The sequence below is a fragment of the Canis aureus genome, chromosome 36 (assembly GCF_053574225.1).
Source record: "Canis aureus isolate CA01 chromosome 36, VMU_Caureus_v.1.0, whole genome shotgun sequence".
In the NCBI taxonomy this organism is placed as follows: Eukaryota; Metazoa; Chordata; class Mammalia; order Carnivora; family Canidae; genus Canis; species Canis aureus.
The window spans coordinates 17,316,338-17,332,616 of record NC_135646.1 but is presented as its reverse complement, the minus strand read 5'-3'; the positions used below and the strand labels follow the sequence as shown (position 1 = coordinate 17,332,616).

Here is a 16,279-nt window from a genome sequence, read left to right as displayed (position 1 = left end):
AAAAAAGAACATTCTTCCAAAAATGTAGGTTAGATGTGTGTGATTTAGTTAAAAATAATTCGGAGAGAGAGCCATTTGGAGCCATTTGTGTGTACGTGTATCCATGCATTTTAAAACATTACCTTCATTTCTAATAGTTTCATTTCTAATAACTCTCCCAAGACCTTCCAAGCCCTTGCGAATGGGTAAAATTGAGAAGCGTCCAGTGATATACTAGATAAATGGCAAGCAAAGCCACTCACTGGATTGACATCCTTTTTGAGAATTTCTCAGCTAGTTTAACCTTAAGGATTTTCCACTTTCTTGTGTGCCTGTTGTTAATATGTATAACTTAGAGACAGTGAAAATAGTATTATTAACAAAGCCAGATATATTAAGGTTTTATAATTTCTGACCTTCGTGTTGCCTCAGAATGCTTGAAAGTACTTCCATCTTCTTTACCTGTATGTTTTTCCCATTGCTGTCCCTTTGAGGTCTTTAGGGAAGGGCTTGGTGGCTGCCACCTGACCTCCATGGGGCCCTTTGCTCCACCACTGTTTTGGATGAAGGGCACAGAGGAAGGTGTCTTCAGGCTTTCCTTGTGTATATTAGATGTCAGTTGTGAAGGTTGTTTCATAAATGCTGAGTTGTTACTCCTAAGGAAAGTCAAGAATGCAACAAAAACAAACCCAAGATTCTCTCGAACTTAAGCGAGTCACAGGAAAAATATGATCCAGTAAAAATGCCTTTAATGTATATCTGACTTCTGAGTGAGTTACTGCATAATTAAAGGAGGTAAATGTAGTTTTGGCCAAAATGGTGGTTTTTTAATAGACATATTTTTTTTTGTCATTACAGGCATATGTAGGCAGCTTCCTCTTTAAAAAGTGATGAGAATAAATAGGGTTCTTAGTACAGTTGAATAAATTATGTAATTTTCTTTAAAATGAAGCTTAGAGCTGTAAAGTTTGAAAAAGTCCCTATTACAGATTTTCAGTTTGGAGAGGAAATGAAAATTGGTTTATCTCATTTACTGAATGTCGATTGAACTTTTGTGAGATTCAGAGCTGTTACATACTTGCTCTGAGGATGCTAGATCTGATGCTTGCATCTGATGAAGATGCTAATGTGATCATGCTAATTTTGAAAATCTGGATTAAAGCTTTTAGCTAGCTGTCAAAATCCTATGAAGGAAGATCACCTATTTTCAGACCTTTGTTTAAAGTGGCATAAAATTAACTCCCATAGCCAATTGTTATTTAGTTATAAGCAGATGCATACATTTAAATGAAATTCTGCAGTGTTTCACTCTGTTCCCAAAGGTGATAATGTGTTTTCCTCTACTTGTGAAATTGTTGTAATTTCACAGTCTTACTTAGATTTAATTGTGTTTATTAAGATTTGAGACAAATGATTCCAATTTTATTTGGTAGGATCCTGGGTTTTTTTTCTTTGTCTTTTAATTTTATTTGATAGTTGTTGGTAATATGGAATATGGATGAAACAGTAAAAATAGCAATCTGTTGTTAAATTCAACAGTTTAACCCAAAGAACTCAATATGGCAAATAAGCTTTTCTTAGTAATACACCAGTTTACTTGATGTGTAATTAAAATAGAGCCACATATTTCTTACTGTAATTACTAATACAAAAAAGTACACTTTCATAAATTATATTCTATGAGCATTTAGATCACTTTTTTATTCTCTAGGCTAAAGATATTATATGATTGTTATAATCAGATTATTATTTTTATTGTTGTAAAAGTAACAGAATGCTACTAGTAGGTCGATAACAGAGCAAACCACAGCATGAATATTGAAGGACTCTGCAAAAAATGCACTTGGTGGCATTTATTATTCAAATATTTGCTTGTCAGTATAGAAACTGGAGGCATTGGTATATTCCTTCAGTTGAGGTGGAATAGACAGCACAGCCCATGTTATTGCTAGGTGGAAGAGCAGTACTGCATGTCTAAGGGTTGTGTGTTCTTGTGTGATGAAGAGCAAGAAAAAAAAGAAAAACAAAAATTACCCATTTGATGTGTTTGATCTTGGTGCTTTCTCTGTTCCTCTGTCAATCCTGTGATGAAGAGATTAAAGAGAAGCAACAAAGTGAAAACAGAATATGGATAAACAAGTCAAGTGGGATTTAGTCTGGAAGCCAGAGAATGTTAACTATGGTAGGAAAAGGAATTAACATTTAACCTGCCACTGTGTACCGGGCTCTGTGCTAAGCATCTAGGCATGTTAGGGATATCATCAAGGAAATTAACATCCTACCTCCACCCGACTTACCCCTCATCACACACGCACGCACACATGCACACACACGCACTCCTGCACGCACACACACATCTTTACTAGTGATATTGATCGTAGTCATCTTACAGTTTGAGTCTAAAAACAGGCCTGAGTCCTTGAAGAGATATTGATGGTGTGAAATTGCAGAGAACACATGGCTCTTTTGATCAAGTGTATTATTCCGGTTTCATGGATGTTGTAAATTATCCAAAGTTCTTCTATTTCCTTTCATCTTTGAGTTTTTTGTTGTTGTTGACTTTTTCATTATTTTGACCTTTACAAGGTGAGTGTGAGAAAAAAGATGGAAATAGCCTCTAATGTGGGATTTGTTGGTGATATTTTTTCTAGGAGAATCCTAATTTCAGATGTTCTTCCGATATGCCTTCAGTGGTGGGCAGGAGATACTTGCACTTACCAAAACTAGTGCCTAATCTTTGAATTGGGAATATCATCTGCGTGCTGAGATCCAGTTGTTGGATATAATTTGTACACGCCACATTAATGTGTTTCTTTTTTCCATGTTTTTCTAAATCCTATTTAGAAGTTAGGTGCATTCCTGAGAATTACACTCCACCCCGACCTCTCAAACAGAGGTACTGTGAAACACGTAGATAAACACTGTACCTCTTCCTGGTGACTTAATTTTGCTGGCGATTAAAGAGAAGAATCTTTTTGTATTAAAACAAGCACAGAAAGCTGATAGAATGCAAAATATAAGACATGAATTTGTAAAAGCTGAGCACTTCTGCTGTGAGTTTATGGTATGCCAACTCAGGCTATGCCCCCACTACCTTGGGGGTTTATTTACATTTGTACTTAAGCTACGTTGGGGCACACATCTAGCAGCTTGACACCAGGTACCTCGAAGTGGCATATTGGAGGAAAGTGGGCGAGGGAGTGCCTGGAGCCAGACTGCTAACCCTGACGCCCTCTCCATCTGCCATCCACCCCTGGTGCAACACTTCTACTCCTTCAGAGACCAAATGAGCAGATTCTCCCTTTCAGAGTTGAGCCTGAAAAGAAAAGAAACACACATAATCTCTGTCTTTGGATCTTGTTGTGGCAGAAACAATTTCTCCCGATGTTGAATGGAAAATGAGGTATTTTTCCCCCATAATAACAAAACCAGAACAACAGTAATAATGATGATGATCCTTGGAGGACCTTTTGGCTATGTGTTGCTTGCTTATACTCATTCACTGCTAAAAAATAATAATATGAATGTTTATCCTAAAAGCACATGAAAAATCTAGGTATCTTTTATTGCTGTGCTGTTTTAGTATCTGTTCTTGCCTCGTTTTATTCATTTTACTCCCAAAAATATATGTTCGGTGCCTACTATATATACTTACCATTCGAGGCGATAGGGATACAACAAAAAAGACAAAACTCTCTGTTTTCTTGGAAATTATATTCTAGTACAGTTAGAAGGGCAATAAATAAGAAAAGGTGAAACATTGAGGGGGTGATAAATACTATAAAGAAAAAGCATGGAAGGATAGGAAGTGGTGGTGATATTGCAATGCAGAGAGTGTGGCCTTTGAGTAGAGATGAGAAGGACAGAGGAAAAGCCATGGAAGTGTCTGAGGGAAGATTCCCTCAGGAGAAGGGAACAGCATATGCAAAGACACTGAATCAGGGACAAAGAAGAAATCGCATAGCTGGGTGGAATCCGAAGAACAAGGGAGAATGTACTCAGAACATGAGGTCAGAAAGGTCACAGGGAGCCCATGACCAGTTAGTCCATTGCAAGGACTTGAGCTTCACGGGAAGTGACCAATCACAGGAGAGATATGACCTGCCTTGTGTTTTAGAAGGGTCACTCTGTCAGCTGTATTGAGAATGGATTGAAAGGGAGCATGGGTAAAAACAAAGAGGCCAGACAAGAAATAGTTGCAGTAACCCATGGGAGAGACTGGAAGTACGGTCCAAAGTGGTGGGAGTGGAGGGATAAGTCAAACTGTGATTACATTTCGAGATTTGTTGACAAATTGGATGTGTGTGGGATGTATGAGAGACAGAGGGAGAAAGGAAGGGGAAAAGACATCAAGGATCAATAGGAGATTTTTACCCTGAGCAACTAAAGAATGGGTTGCCATTAATTGGGATGTAAAACAGTTATGGAAAGATCTTTGTAAGGTCAGTTTTTCAGTTTTTGACATGTTACATTAGACAATGGACCTTATGATCCTGGAGTTCAAGAAGAAGCTCTGGGTTGAAGATTTAAGTTTGGGATTTATCAGCATATACTTACATCCATGCCATGAGACAAAAGAGGTGTCCAAAACAAATTTAGACATATTCCATATTTTTAGAGATGGGCAGGAATAAGGAGGAGGACATTAATGGTGGGCTTGGAGAGTTGGAAGATGTCCAGGAAGCAAATGAAGAAAATAAGGAAGAGGCCGTGGTCAACTGTGTTCTGAAATCAAGCCAGAGAAATGACTTGGGATTTAGCTACTGAGGATTGGTTTTGATCTTGATAAGAACAGTTTCCATGGACCAGAAGAGTAAGAGCCTGACTAGCAAGAATGGTAGTAGGGAAACTGGAAATTGCTCTGTGGACAGCTCTTTCAGATTCTGCTCTCAAGGAAAGTTGAGGAAATCACATTGTATCTGGGGGGGTCCTGACAAGGTTTTCAAGCTCTACTTATTGTTTGTTTTTATCTTTGTTTTGAGTGGGAGAATGAAGAGTATCTTTGTAGACTAACCTTCTTGTGTCTATCTGGGGGTAAGATACCTAAATACAGAGATCTGTGTAGACAGAAGTTTTGGTTGGAAATAATGTCTGTGTGAAAAGATCTTGGATTTTGGGGTCTTTGGGAAATATCAGTGTCGCACAGCATACCTGAGAATATTGACCTTACAGAAGGCGAACAGAGGGGTCGCCAAAAGATGGGTGGGACAGTAGAAGGGGAAGGCATCCAAATGAAATATTGCCTGTTTGCATTTTGGGTAGCGTTTAGGTTGCTACAGTTGCTGCGATGTCCGTGAAAAATCTTCCGCATGCCATAGAAGTTCAGTCTAGGTGAAACCTTAACAACAGAAAACTTTAAATACAATTCCTTCTTTCGTGTCCATCTCCTCTCTGTGGGAAAGGTAATTTTTAATGAGTTTAAGGTCAGGGAGGAAAGGCCATTTTCATGCAATGGACACCTTAGAAATCAGCTTGCTTTCTGCTGAGGAACTAGAAGAGTGGTTTATGTGAATTAATGCTCCTCTGTAACATCGTCTGCTGGGAACTCTGCTATCCAGTAATGTAGATGTTCTGATAAGTCATCTAGCTAATAAGCACCTACAATGTGTACAGTTTAAATAGATTGTCGTTACTGAGGCAAGTGTAAGTGTGCACATTGTGGATGTTGAGATGAAGAGCGCGTGGACAGTCGCTTATCAGCCAGCCCCAGTGGAGCCAATGACTTCATTTGGGCACCACAGATTCAGGAACTGAACCTCTTCTTTCCAGGAATAGAGACTCATTTACAACATCACTCCTCTTTTTGGAAAACAGTCACATTATGGTCTGGAACCCTGGGTCGGAAATTTAAAAGGACTAGATTTTAGTACCTATTATTATTTCGTCTTCCCTTTTGAGGTAGAAACAAAATCTCTGAACTATTATGTTCTCTTGTTTGATAAATAGGTGTACCATTGTTATTACATATGCTGTAAACTAGAGTGGATATAATAGTATGAAAAACAGTAAAATATTTTAAGGAGGAAAAATTACATAACAAAGATAGATAATGATTTATCTTATGAATTTTCAGTTTTAAAATTCTATATTATGCTCCAGATTGATATTCTGTTTTCTCTTTCTCCCAGTATTTAAGGCACATTACGTATACTAGCAGTTAAGGATGTAGCAAGAGGGAAAAGTAGGGTCTTACTTACACAAAATTGTTCATAGAACCGGTATAGTAAGCCACTTGCCTCGCTGATTGACAATTAAAATAAATGTTACTAAGATGTGTTAGATTTCACCAATATGCAAAACTGAAATTATAATTATGTCACACAAATAGTGGTGAAAATAACACTTCTAGCACATGTTAAAAGTTGATTTTATTTTTCTTTTCTCTCTCTCTTTTTTTAAGTTTTTATTTGAGAGAGAGAGTATGATAGAGCATGAGCATGGGGGAGGCAGAGGGGTAGAGAGAGAGAGGGAGAAGCAGAGTCCCCACTAAGCAGGGAGCATAATGTGAGACTTGATCCCAGTGTTCCGGGATCATGACCTGAGCTGAAGGCAGACACAACCAACATAGCCACCCAGGCTCCCCTATTTTCCTGTTCAAGATTTAAAGTGTTAAACTCTTCACTTTGACCAGATGATTAGAAAGATACATCTACTGATTATTTTTATACTAGAATAATCTTTCATTATTAATCTATTTAAGTCTTCTCTCAAATCAGTTCATCAGTGCTACCAATTAAAAATAGAAAAATGTATGTGCTCAATTTCAAGAATTAAAAATAATGCCTTGGGAGTAGCATTTCTTTCCTGTGGTAAGAGGATTGTTGGATTTTCCAATTAAAGAAGTCTCCATACTGGAAATGAGTAGTCAATTATGAAAATTATTTTTGAATAGTCAATTTGCATATCCCTAATTGTATTCATTTCTTTTGAAAGACTGAACTTGGAATTTATGATGTTTTGATTGATTACTCCTGCATTTGTGTTATTAATACTATTGCTAACAAGGCTCCCCTATGAATGGGCCTTGGAGTGCCTTTTCTGAATAAATGTTTGAATCACAAGTAGGTTTGTTTTATTTAATGAATGAAAAATATCTAAAGATTTACTAGCAGCTTTCAAATTGCACACAATGTACTTTATTGGGTTGACAGTAGCATCCCCTCACTGCCTACTACATGCACATTTGGACTTTTCCACACCACCTGATGAGAAGTGTGTGAAGTTGCTCTATGGTGGTGCTGTCTGCCGGCCAAAAGTACAGCTTCAGCAGGACTGTCCTGTTTATACAGCAATCTTCATGCAATGAATACTTTATTACATTTTGCCCTTTATGAAAAATTACTTGGAAATGGACAATTAAATGTTTTTATATTAATGACAAGAAACAGTTCTCATATGAAATAAAATTGAGATGAAGATGGGAATAATTTGGTTAAAAGTGCTGATGTTTAGTCTCATTGGACTTGACGTTCATTGGACTTAAACCAGTCAACAGAGTGTCATGAATGAAGAGAACAAAATTAAAGGGATGTATAAAAAGGGGATATTTATGTGCACAAAGTGAACACATTGTGTGGAAATATACACATTTATTTGTTGTGATCGTGTCTAAAAGGACAGCCATAATTATAGATTTTATCATATCTTAGCTCTCTGAGGCTGGAATGGCCTCTTTCACCATGTAGATCTATTGTTCAGCTTTTGCATATTCAACTTTTATTTCTGGAAACCCTCTTTAAAAATACTAAGGTCCTTTTTGGCATATTGGAAAAGGCGGCGAGGGGAGGGGCAGCCATTTCCTTCCTAAAAGAGAGCCAAAATCAGTTCTTTATTTCAAGAGTAGACAAACCATGAATTAAATCCTGAGCACCTGCTTTTTGCATTGAGAGGTTTGGTGTGGTACAAGTTTTCAGAAGCTATTTTCTTTAAAATCAAATTAAGATCACAATCCGCTGGATATAGTGTTGTGTGATACGCATGCCATTCAAAGTAATTAGTGTTGTTGGTTTTGTTTGTAGCTGATTGCTGTGTTTGATGAACAAGAACCACTCCACAAGATGGAGAGCCCCAGTGGAAACTCTGCAGGTCGGCAGAGCCCAGATGCCTTTGAGACGGAAGTGGCTGCCCAGTTGGCTGCATTTAAACCAATTGGTGGGGAAATTGAAGTAACCCCTTCTGCTCTGAAATTAGGTATGTGTATTTTCACTGGTATGTTCTTCACCTGGTTGAAATACATCATCTTGCTGGCTATAAGTTGCTTCTACTATTTGAATTATCCTCTTAGTATCTTTCCTTAAAATTCTGGTTTGTCTTCGCTTAAAATTATTTTTACGTAGCAATTTGTAGCTGCTGATGCTCCGACAAGGGGATGCAGTTTTTTCTTGAATTGCAGGTGCATCTGAATTGTGTACTCTTGAAGTACCCTACAGGACAGGCTGGTCTGTAAGTGATGGGGTTTATCTGTAGCCCAAGAAGATGACTTAAAAAAACATCTCTCAAAAGTGTCATGTGGTGAAAGCTAAGATTTATCAAGGAATTCAGACTAGAAATAAAGGTCACTTTCTATTTCAGCCACCTTCTTTTTCTCCTCAAACTATGTCGCTTAGACTTTGGGGAAAACCTTTGAAGTTAGTCTTTTAATTCTGTCCTGCTGATTTATTCAAACAAGAACAACACACCCAGTAATTTTGTTTGGATTTCTTTATTTTTGTTTTGAGGGCATTGGGAGAAAAATAAACATTCTTCTAAAGTTTCCATGAATTTACATCTCCAAGAGCAATGTCAGTTTTGGGTGATACCTCTTAGAGATAAATTTAGGTCAGTTTAACAGCATGAAGCTTTTGAAAATCCACTAACATTTTGGTACTTAAAACAAACTTTCATTCCTGTTGAATGTATGCATATGTTTTGAGACTCCTCTGAGCACCTGTTATATAGGTTAATTCTCAAGGTAGAAGAACAGGGGCTTTTACTACTCTGCAAGGGGAATCTTTTCCTTGCAAAGCAAAGTATATGCTTAAAATTGTAGAAGTCCTCCTACAGAAGACTCATTTTTCCCATTTGAAACAAAACGTTTACTGGAGAGTTTATTTTACATACCACACTACTGAATATCCATATTTGGTATTAATTTTCTGGAAAGCATCTGTGGTGCCGCTTTTTATAACAAACCAAGTGGAAATTAATGACCTCTAATCTTCATGATTCTCCTCTATCCTTTGGAAACTCAGCTCGTGAAGCGGTGTTCTGGAATGTGGACGGCGGAGGGCTCGGTGGCAGCTTCTCTCCATCCACAGCGAGGTTTGTGGCTCCGGCAACCTCACCGCCCTATCATTCATTTGCATAATGGATGCCTTTTTATCCATTATGCAAATGGTATGGGAGGGAAATTAGGCAATAAGGGAAGACGAAAGGAGAAAATTGCTCTTGCTTGTTTTAATATTCTATTTATAAGCAAGCACTGTGTGGTCCTTAAAAGGCTGAACCCTGGAGTACCCTGTGCTGGGCAATTTGCTTTTGCCTTCTCTTTAGGAGCTTTCTGAGGGTAAAATAAGTTTGTTTTTCTTAGGCTTTCTCAGCTTCTTCTGTTGAACTGTCTGAGCAATATAATGTTGAAATCAGGAAGAAAAAGTAAGCTGAGGTTCTTTTTCTTTGAAAGTGAATTTTTCTACTTCTTCAGTACTAACTTCTGGTGAGAGAGAAAATCTTTATTATGTGGGAACTACATGCCAGGCACTGAGCTCAAAGCACTGCACCAAGTGTTCCAAGTCCTTTGCTCCTGACAACTCATTTAAGCCTCATAATAGTTAGCTGGGCTCTCTTATTCCCCTCATTTAAGAGATGAGGAAACAAGCACGTAGCACTTAAGTAATTTATCCAAAATCATGTAGCACAGTTATTAGGTGGCAAAGCCAGGATTTGAACCCTTTCTGGCTCCAGTGTCAGGAACAATTATTCTATGCCGCCTCATATATCAGTAGTCAGTGAATAAAATGATGGTTTTTCTGGGGTGTCCTTTGTGAATATACATCTAAACCCTGAAAGTGTCTCTTAACTCCCTGGCTTCGAGTCCCTTTCAGGTAGTACTGCGGAAGAAATGATGAGGTCGGCTAACCTTCCTTACTGGTGGGCGGTCAGTGTTGCCTTGGGGCCCTGGGGTCTGACGCCCTGGCATCATCTCCGGTTCCTCCTCCCTCTTGCCGACCAGCCTCACTTCCTTCCGCCTTCACCTGCCCGACCACTGCGGCAGGCCAGAGCCGCTTCATCAATCAGGCTGGCGCAGAGGCCTCGAGCTGACCCCTCTCCTTACAGGGCCTGCTTTCTCCAGCCCCGGCTCCTGCCAGCGCTGACTTTCTAAATCACAAATCTGATTATATAACTCCCTGCTTAACAACTTCCAATGGCTTCCTATTGCGCGGAGAGCCATGTCCAAACTCATTAGCAGACTGATGCAGATGGTTCCTCGGAATTAGCTGGAGGAATTTGGGCAGGGATGAGTGATGAAAAAAATTGTCCCTTATATGCCCCCACAAGTCCAGCAGACTGAGTACTTTTCATTTCTGGAACTTTAAAAGCAAAGGACACATTTGTCAAAGTTTCTCGGAGCAATTAAAGACGAGAGCAACACAACCTGCTTTGGTGTCTGCTGTTTTCCTTTTGTTGCCCTCGGGGAAGGGTGTGTTCATAGATGGGGGGCAGGTGCCACCTCAGGATGGAGGGGTATGCATGGCAGCAGAGATAGTGCTCGCCGTTCCTGGGGAGTGTGGCCTGGTCCTGCTATCAGGCCTGGTCTAAGATTCTGTTTAGGTGAAGCAGGGGGGTTGCCTAGAAGAGGAGTAGCATTTGTGTTCCAGGAATTCACCGCAGCAGGGTGCATATACAATGCCAGACTCTGGAGCCCCAGCTCTCCATCCCAACTTGCCACTCAGCTCCCAGAGGCCATTGGAACTGGTTCTGCTTCCCGTGGGGCTCACTTGCATAGGCTGATATGGGAGACACGGGGCTTCTTCTCACAGATTTTCAAATTCTTGAGGCCCATTCAAGAAGATGGGAAATTGAATCATTATCAGCTCACACATGCTTATCTCTCTTTATAGGACGCAATTCAACAGATAATAGGAATGAAGACATGTTTATGATTAGGTCATATTAATCACCAAAAATTTGGGTTTTATTGATACCTGAAATAAAAATAAGCTTGATATTCAATATAATATTTTTAAAGATTTATTTATTCATTCATTTATTTATTCATTCATTCATTCATTTGTTCATTCATTCATTTGAGACCCAGAGAGAGAGAGAGAGAGAGAGAGAGAGAGAGAGGCAGAGACATAGGCAGAGGGGGAAGCAGGCTCCATGCAAGGATCCTGGGACTCCAGGATCATGACCTGAGCCAAAGGCAGGCTCTAAACCACTGAGCCACCCAGGCGTCCCCCAGTATAATTTTTATACCTCTTTCCAACACAAGATAATCATAAATAATAGTCTGTTAAAAGCCAACAACATTCCCTATATATATACAGAGATTCGCCCTTCCTTTTCTTTTTCTGCCAAGGTGAAATAGTTATGCACAGAACATGCCAGAAGTTTGTATTTACAGGCTCTTCATGATCTACCTACGTCTTCTCTGCCCACCTTTATTATGGCCATTCTTCCACAGTTACCTTGACATGCAGGCACCATGAACCACTTAGCATTCCCCAAATTTGCTTTCTTTCAAGCCTCTATGCTTTTGCAGGTTCTATTCTCTTCACTTTGATCCTCCCTTTGCCTACTTTCCACCTGGTGAATTTGTATATACCTTTTATATTCATGCTCATATTATGACCTTGTTTGTAAAACCTCTTGAACATCTTCAAGATAGTACAGTAGGTATGCAGGAAAGTTCTTAATACTTCATCACCAATGATGAGTTATAGAGATGAATTGGAGAAATCTTCTACCGACACAAAGGGTTCATAGTCTTATACCCTATAAGCTAATGGGGTACATATTTTTATTTATAGGAGGAGTTTCAAATCAATTAGGCATCTACATAATTCCAACTTCATTCATCTAAATTATTTCTTGCCTTTTATTTCCCGATGGATTTTTTCTTTTTTTTTTTTAAGTTTTTATTTATTTGAGAGTGAGAACGTGCACACAAGAGCTGCAGGAGGAGCAGAGAGAGTGGGAGAGGGACAAGCAGGAAGCCTGGCATGAGCCCCCATCCCAGGACTTCGAGAACATGGCCTGAGCTAAAGTCAGATGCTTAACCCAGGAGCTGTCCCACACACAATGGATTTTCTAATGTAATGCTAAATGACTAAATCCTGATGCAGAATGATTTGCTAATTTGGACTAACACTTTACGATTCTGCTTCTGAAATTGGCCAGTGCTTCCCTACTGTAGCCTAGAGATTGCTAACCTAAAACTCCATTTCAAAGAAGAGACATAGTAGAACAAATACTTGGTAGAACAGCAAAGAATCATATTCACAGAGTCCACCTGGACTTTACAATCATCCAGTTCAGGGATTTTCCAAGTCTTTGGAGCCCTTTGGTACTTTGAATATATTTTGGGATTTCAATAACTATGTTATTGTAGCTAGTTAACAAATGACATTTATTGAGGATTTAAGTTTTAGGTGCTATTCTAATTTATTCATGTTCACTCTTTGTATGGATAGGATTGGCTATGCTAGCAGGGAAGAAAGGGATGCAGAAGGCTGGGGAGCAGGCAATAGAGAATCCTAATGCCTTTTAGAAATACTATGGTGAAGGGACACCTGGGTGGCTTAGTGGTTGAGTGTCTGCCTTCAGCTCAGGGCATGATCCTGGGGTCCGGGGACTGAGTCCCACGTCGGGCTCCCTACATGGAGCCTGCCTCTCCCTCTGCCTGTGTCTCTGCCTCTCTCTGTGTGTCTCTGTTGAATGGATAAATAAAATCTTAAAAAAAAAAAAAAGTCCTATGGTGAAGAAACCCACTTCCACTCAAAAGAATTCTTAGTGGCCCTGACAACAGCTTTTGAAAAGTGCTGGTCTGGAAACAGCACTTCCATAGAAGCACTTCCACAGACATTTCCATAGAATTTCACAGTTAGCAGTTCTCTAGACAATTGACATTATTTTCCAAATAAGCAAAATGTGTGTTCTGATGTCAAATAACTGGTCAGGTAAAGAACTAGAACTGGACCCTGTGTCTGTTGGCTTCTAGTGCAGTCCTCTTTCAACTACATGACATTTTGGGATTAATTGTCGATTTCAATTACCATGTCTTTTAATACTATATGTGATAAAATACCACCTCATATCCTTTTAGAATTGAGATAGAGCGTAAATTAATAAATAGATACTATGAATAGCTGTAAGTCAAAATCTATTTAAGGGAATAAAGACCAGAAAAAGATGGAGAAAATTTCCTTTAAGTTCTTCTGTAAGTTTTTTTTTAAAAAAAAAAAAAAAAAAGAATTCTTTCTCCTCATCCCTTGTAGGTTTGCACATACATGCACTCATGCATGTGTGTGTTTGAGGGAAAACCGCACCAAAGCCAATGTGCTAATGGGATACATAGGTGATTTTTTTTTTTTTTTTTGTATTGTGGATATTGAACTCTTTCTGACATTTCAAGTATCTGCACATAGGGCCTTCAGTACATAAGACAGATTAGGACAACTATTTTGAAATTTGGAAGAGTAAGGGTCTCTTAGCCTGCCCAGTGGGTAGTTCTTGTGCTGCCTTTAGATCTGTGGTGCCCAACCTGCTGCTATTCTGCCAAAGACCTCACGAGATCATAGCCCCAATCTTGGCCATCCTTGTCCTTTGAGAACCAGTGGTGCAGAGCTGGTCCCAGACCCTACAGTATTTGATCTAACTGCGTGCCCAGATAAATCATTTAACTGGTATCTATCAGGACCACATCTTTCCAAACAAAATTAAATCAGAACACATTTGTCATTTCCATACAAGTGAATGGTCTGAACTGAGACCAACCAGGTCACCTCGTGATGTGTCATTACCATGTTTCCTTGCCCCAAAGTTTTCTCATCTATAAAACAGGCCTTGCTTGCCCTAATGGGCTATGATGGCTTTAGGAGAATTTCATTCATACCACACTAAATTCGAATCTGACCCCATGCGCCTGCCAATTTCTGTCCCATGGCCCCAGTTAATTAGTGGTTTTATTCTTGATCTTTGAACATGTTTTTCAGTACTTCTTGACTGAAACTTGCTATTTTGGGTTCAAGCTTATGTGAGAAAATATTTTCTTTAGTTATAATTATTTTAGCAATGTAATTTAAACAGTGTGTCAGGATAAAACGTATTTGGGACTTGGTTGTTGCCAGGCCTGTGATCTATATTACCCAGATATAAAGCAATCTGATTAAAGTTTGGAGTTGAAATAGCGTTAGCTTTATTCTCCTCTTGTGTGTTAAACTTTGAAGATGAGCTTACTTTCTATTTGAAAGTGATTCTTGTTTCTGAGACTTGAAAGCTGAAAGGTGCCTCAGATGCTTTATTGTTTCCATGTGTGTTTGTGCTTCAAAATTGAAATGGAAATTATGATTGTGTGTTTGTTATAATATAATTATTTTCAAAACACTGAGTTCCCTTGTCTTTATTTTCAGTAGTTCTCTGAAAAAAAAAATTATACAGACGTAGATTAGTGTTGGAAATTGTGACCGTTTTCTATCTGATTTTGACTAATTTACTGCATGAGGGAAACATATGGGAACATTTGTCTGAATTTTTAAGGAAACCAAATCCCTTTATGGCACTGATCTTCAGGAAAAAATAAAGAAGGGGGAAGTTTATTCCTTTAATTAGGCTGCAGTGTGTAAGTAGCTGCTGTGCCCATAATGTGAGTTTAAGTATTGGCATCTGACCCTAGACAAACATAGTCACACCACACACATAGCAGAACTAAAGCTCAGGACTGGCCTGGGCTTCTGCCGAAGCCTTTGAATTCTGACTACAAAGCTTACAAGCATGTGCGGGTTCCTCATTGCTGGAAGCCCTCCGCTGTGGGCTGTGAAACCAGAGTTGAAATTACCAGGCAACTGAGGTCATTTGCTTGGATGAGTCCATAAGTCATAATTTGGTCACTGAGTTTCATCTTATTTGTTTCCTGTTGGGGCTGATTATTCAAAAGTTAACAGCTATAGAATAGCTTTTCTTTCTTGACTTTTTTTCTTCCCTGCGAGCCCAGTATTTTCTTCCCATGCAGGCTTAGATGAATGATGTTGTAATTAGCTATGGTAACCTTGCCAGGCCATCATCAATCAGTCACAGCCATAGAGTCAACAAAGTGTGTGCATGCTTTCTGGTACGACAGTGACTACATTGGGACTAAGGAGGTCATGGAGTTTCTAACCCATTTCTGGCCTCATTCTTCTTTTCCTGTTGTTTTGGGTTTTATTTTAGTTTGTTTTCACAGTAGGTGAAAGTTGCTGGCAATAGGGGGAGTCAGATTATATATTGAATATTTAAAAATTGTTTAATACTCTGGAAAGGGCCTGAGATACTTGGTTGAATGAAAAAATCAATACCTAAAGACAAGCAACTCATAACAAATGTTAAAAGGTAATTACCACGAGGAGTCATTTTTGTTTGTACTAGTGATGTACAAATGTGAGTGATAGCTCAAATGGGAACTTTTCAGCATACTCGGCATTACCTTTTCTAAGTAATTGCAGATGAATTGTCTATTCAGGTGTATTTCATAGGCCATCAGTTTATAACATTTTATAAAAATAACAGATTTGCTGAAAATATTCTATATTCCCATAAATTGTCTTTTAAGTGAGATATTATTTAATCATAGAATGTTAAACAAGAAAAAGAAAAAAATTACCATCTTAACTATTTTCATTTTTCTATTTCTATCTAGTTTGTTTTTGTATTTTGTCTTAATTTTTTTTTTTTTTTTTTTTTTTTTTTTTTTTTTTTTACTATTTGCTTCAATTCTCCTTGGTCCCTTCATTTTTGTGTGTTGTATCCAATGGCTAAATTTAGTACATAAATTGGTACTAAGGTGGTAGTAATCTATGGAAAAAAATATTAAAGGGGATTTGCGTTTACCATTCATCCAAAAATGTAAGATAGTAGATAAAAACCAAGCTTTTACTCTTGTTCTTTTCCAGCTATAAATTTCTAAGTTGATTATATGACCTCAAAAACAGAAAGCAAAAAATGCCGAGTTCACCAGCTCCCCTTTGGCCTTTTGCCAATGCTAGACCCACATTGAGACAGAGTCTGCAGATCCTCTCATAAACAAACGGAATGAAAGGTCACCTTCCTACCGCTCACTTGATATTAG

General features: G+C 38.6%; 1 protein-coding gene across 5 annotated transcripts in view; it reads left to right on the top strand.

Moving 5' to 3' along the window:
• Window positions 1-16,279, top strand: part of PARD3B (par-3 family cell polarity regulator beta) — a 979,753-nt gene that overhangs the window by 379,154 nt on the left and 584,320 nt on the right. For all 5 annotated transcript variants that reach the window (XM_077885333.1, XM_077885331.1, XM_077885334.1 and 2 more), the window contains exon 3: window positions 7,998-8,169. In XM_077885333.1, coding sequence (XP_077741459.1) covers window positions 7,998-8,169 — 172 coding nt within the window. The remainder of the gene's footprint in view (window positions 1-7,997; window positions 8,170-16,279) is intronic.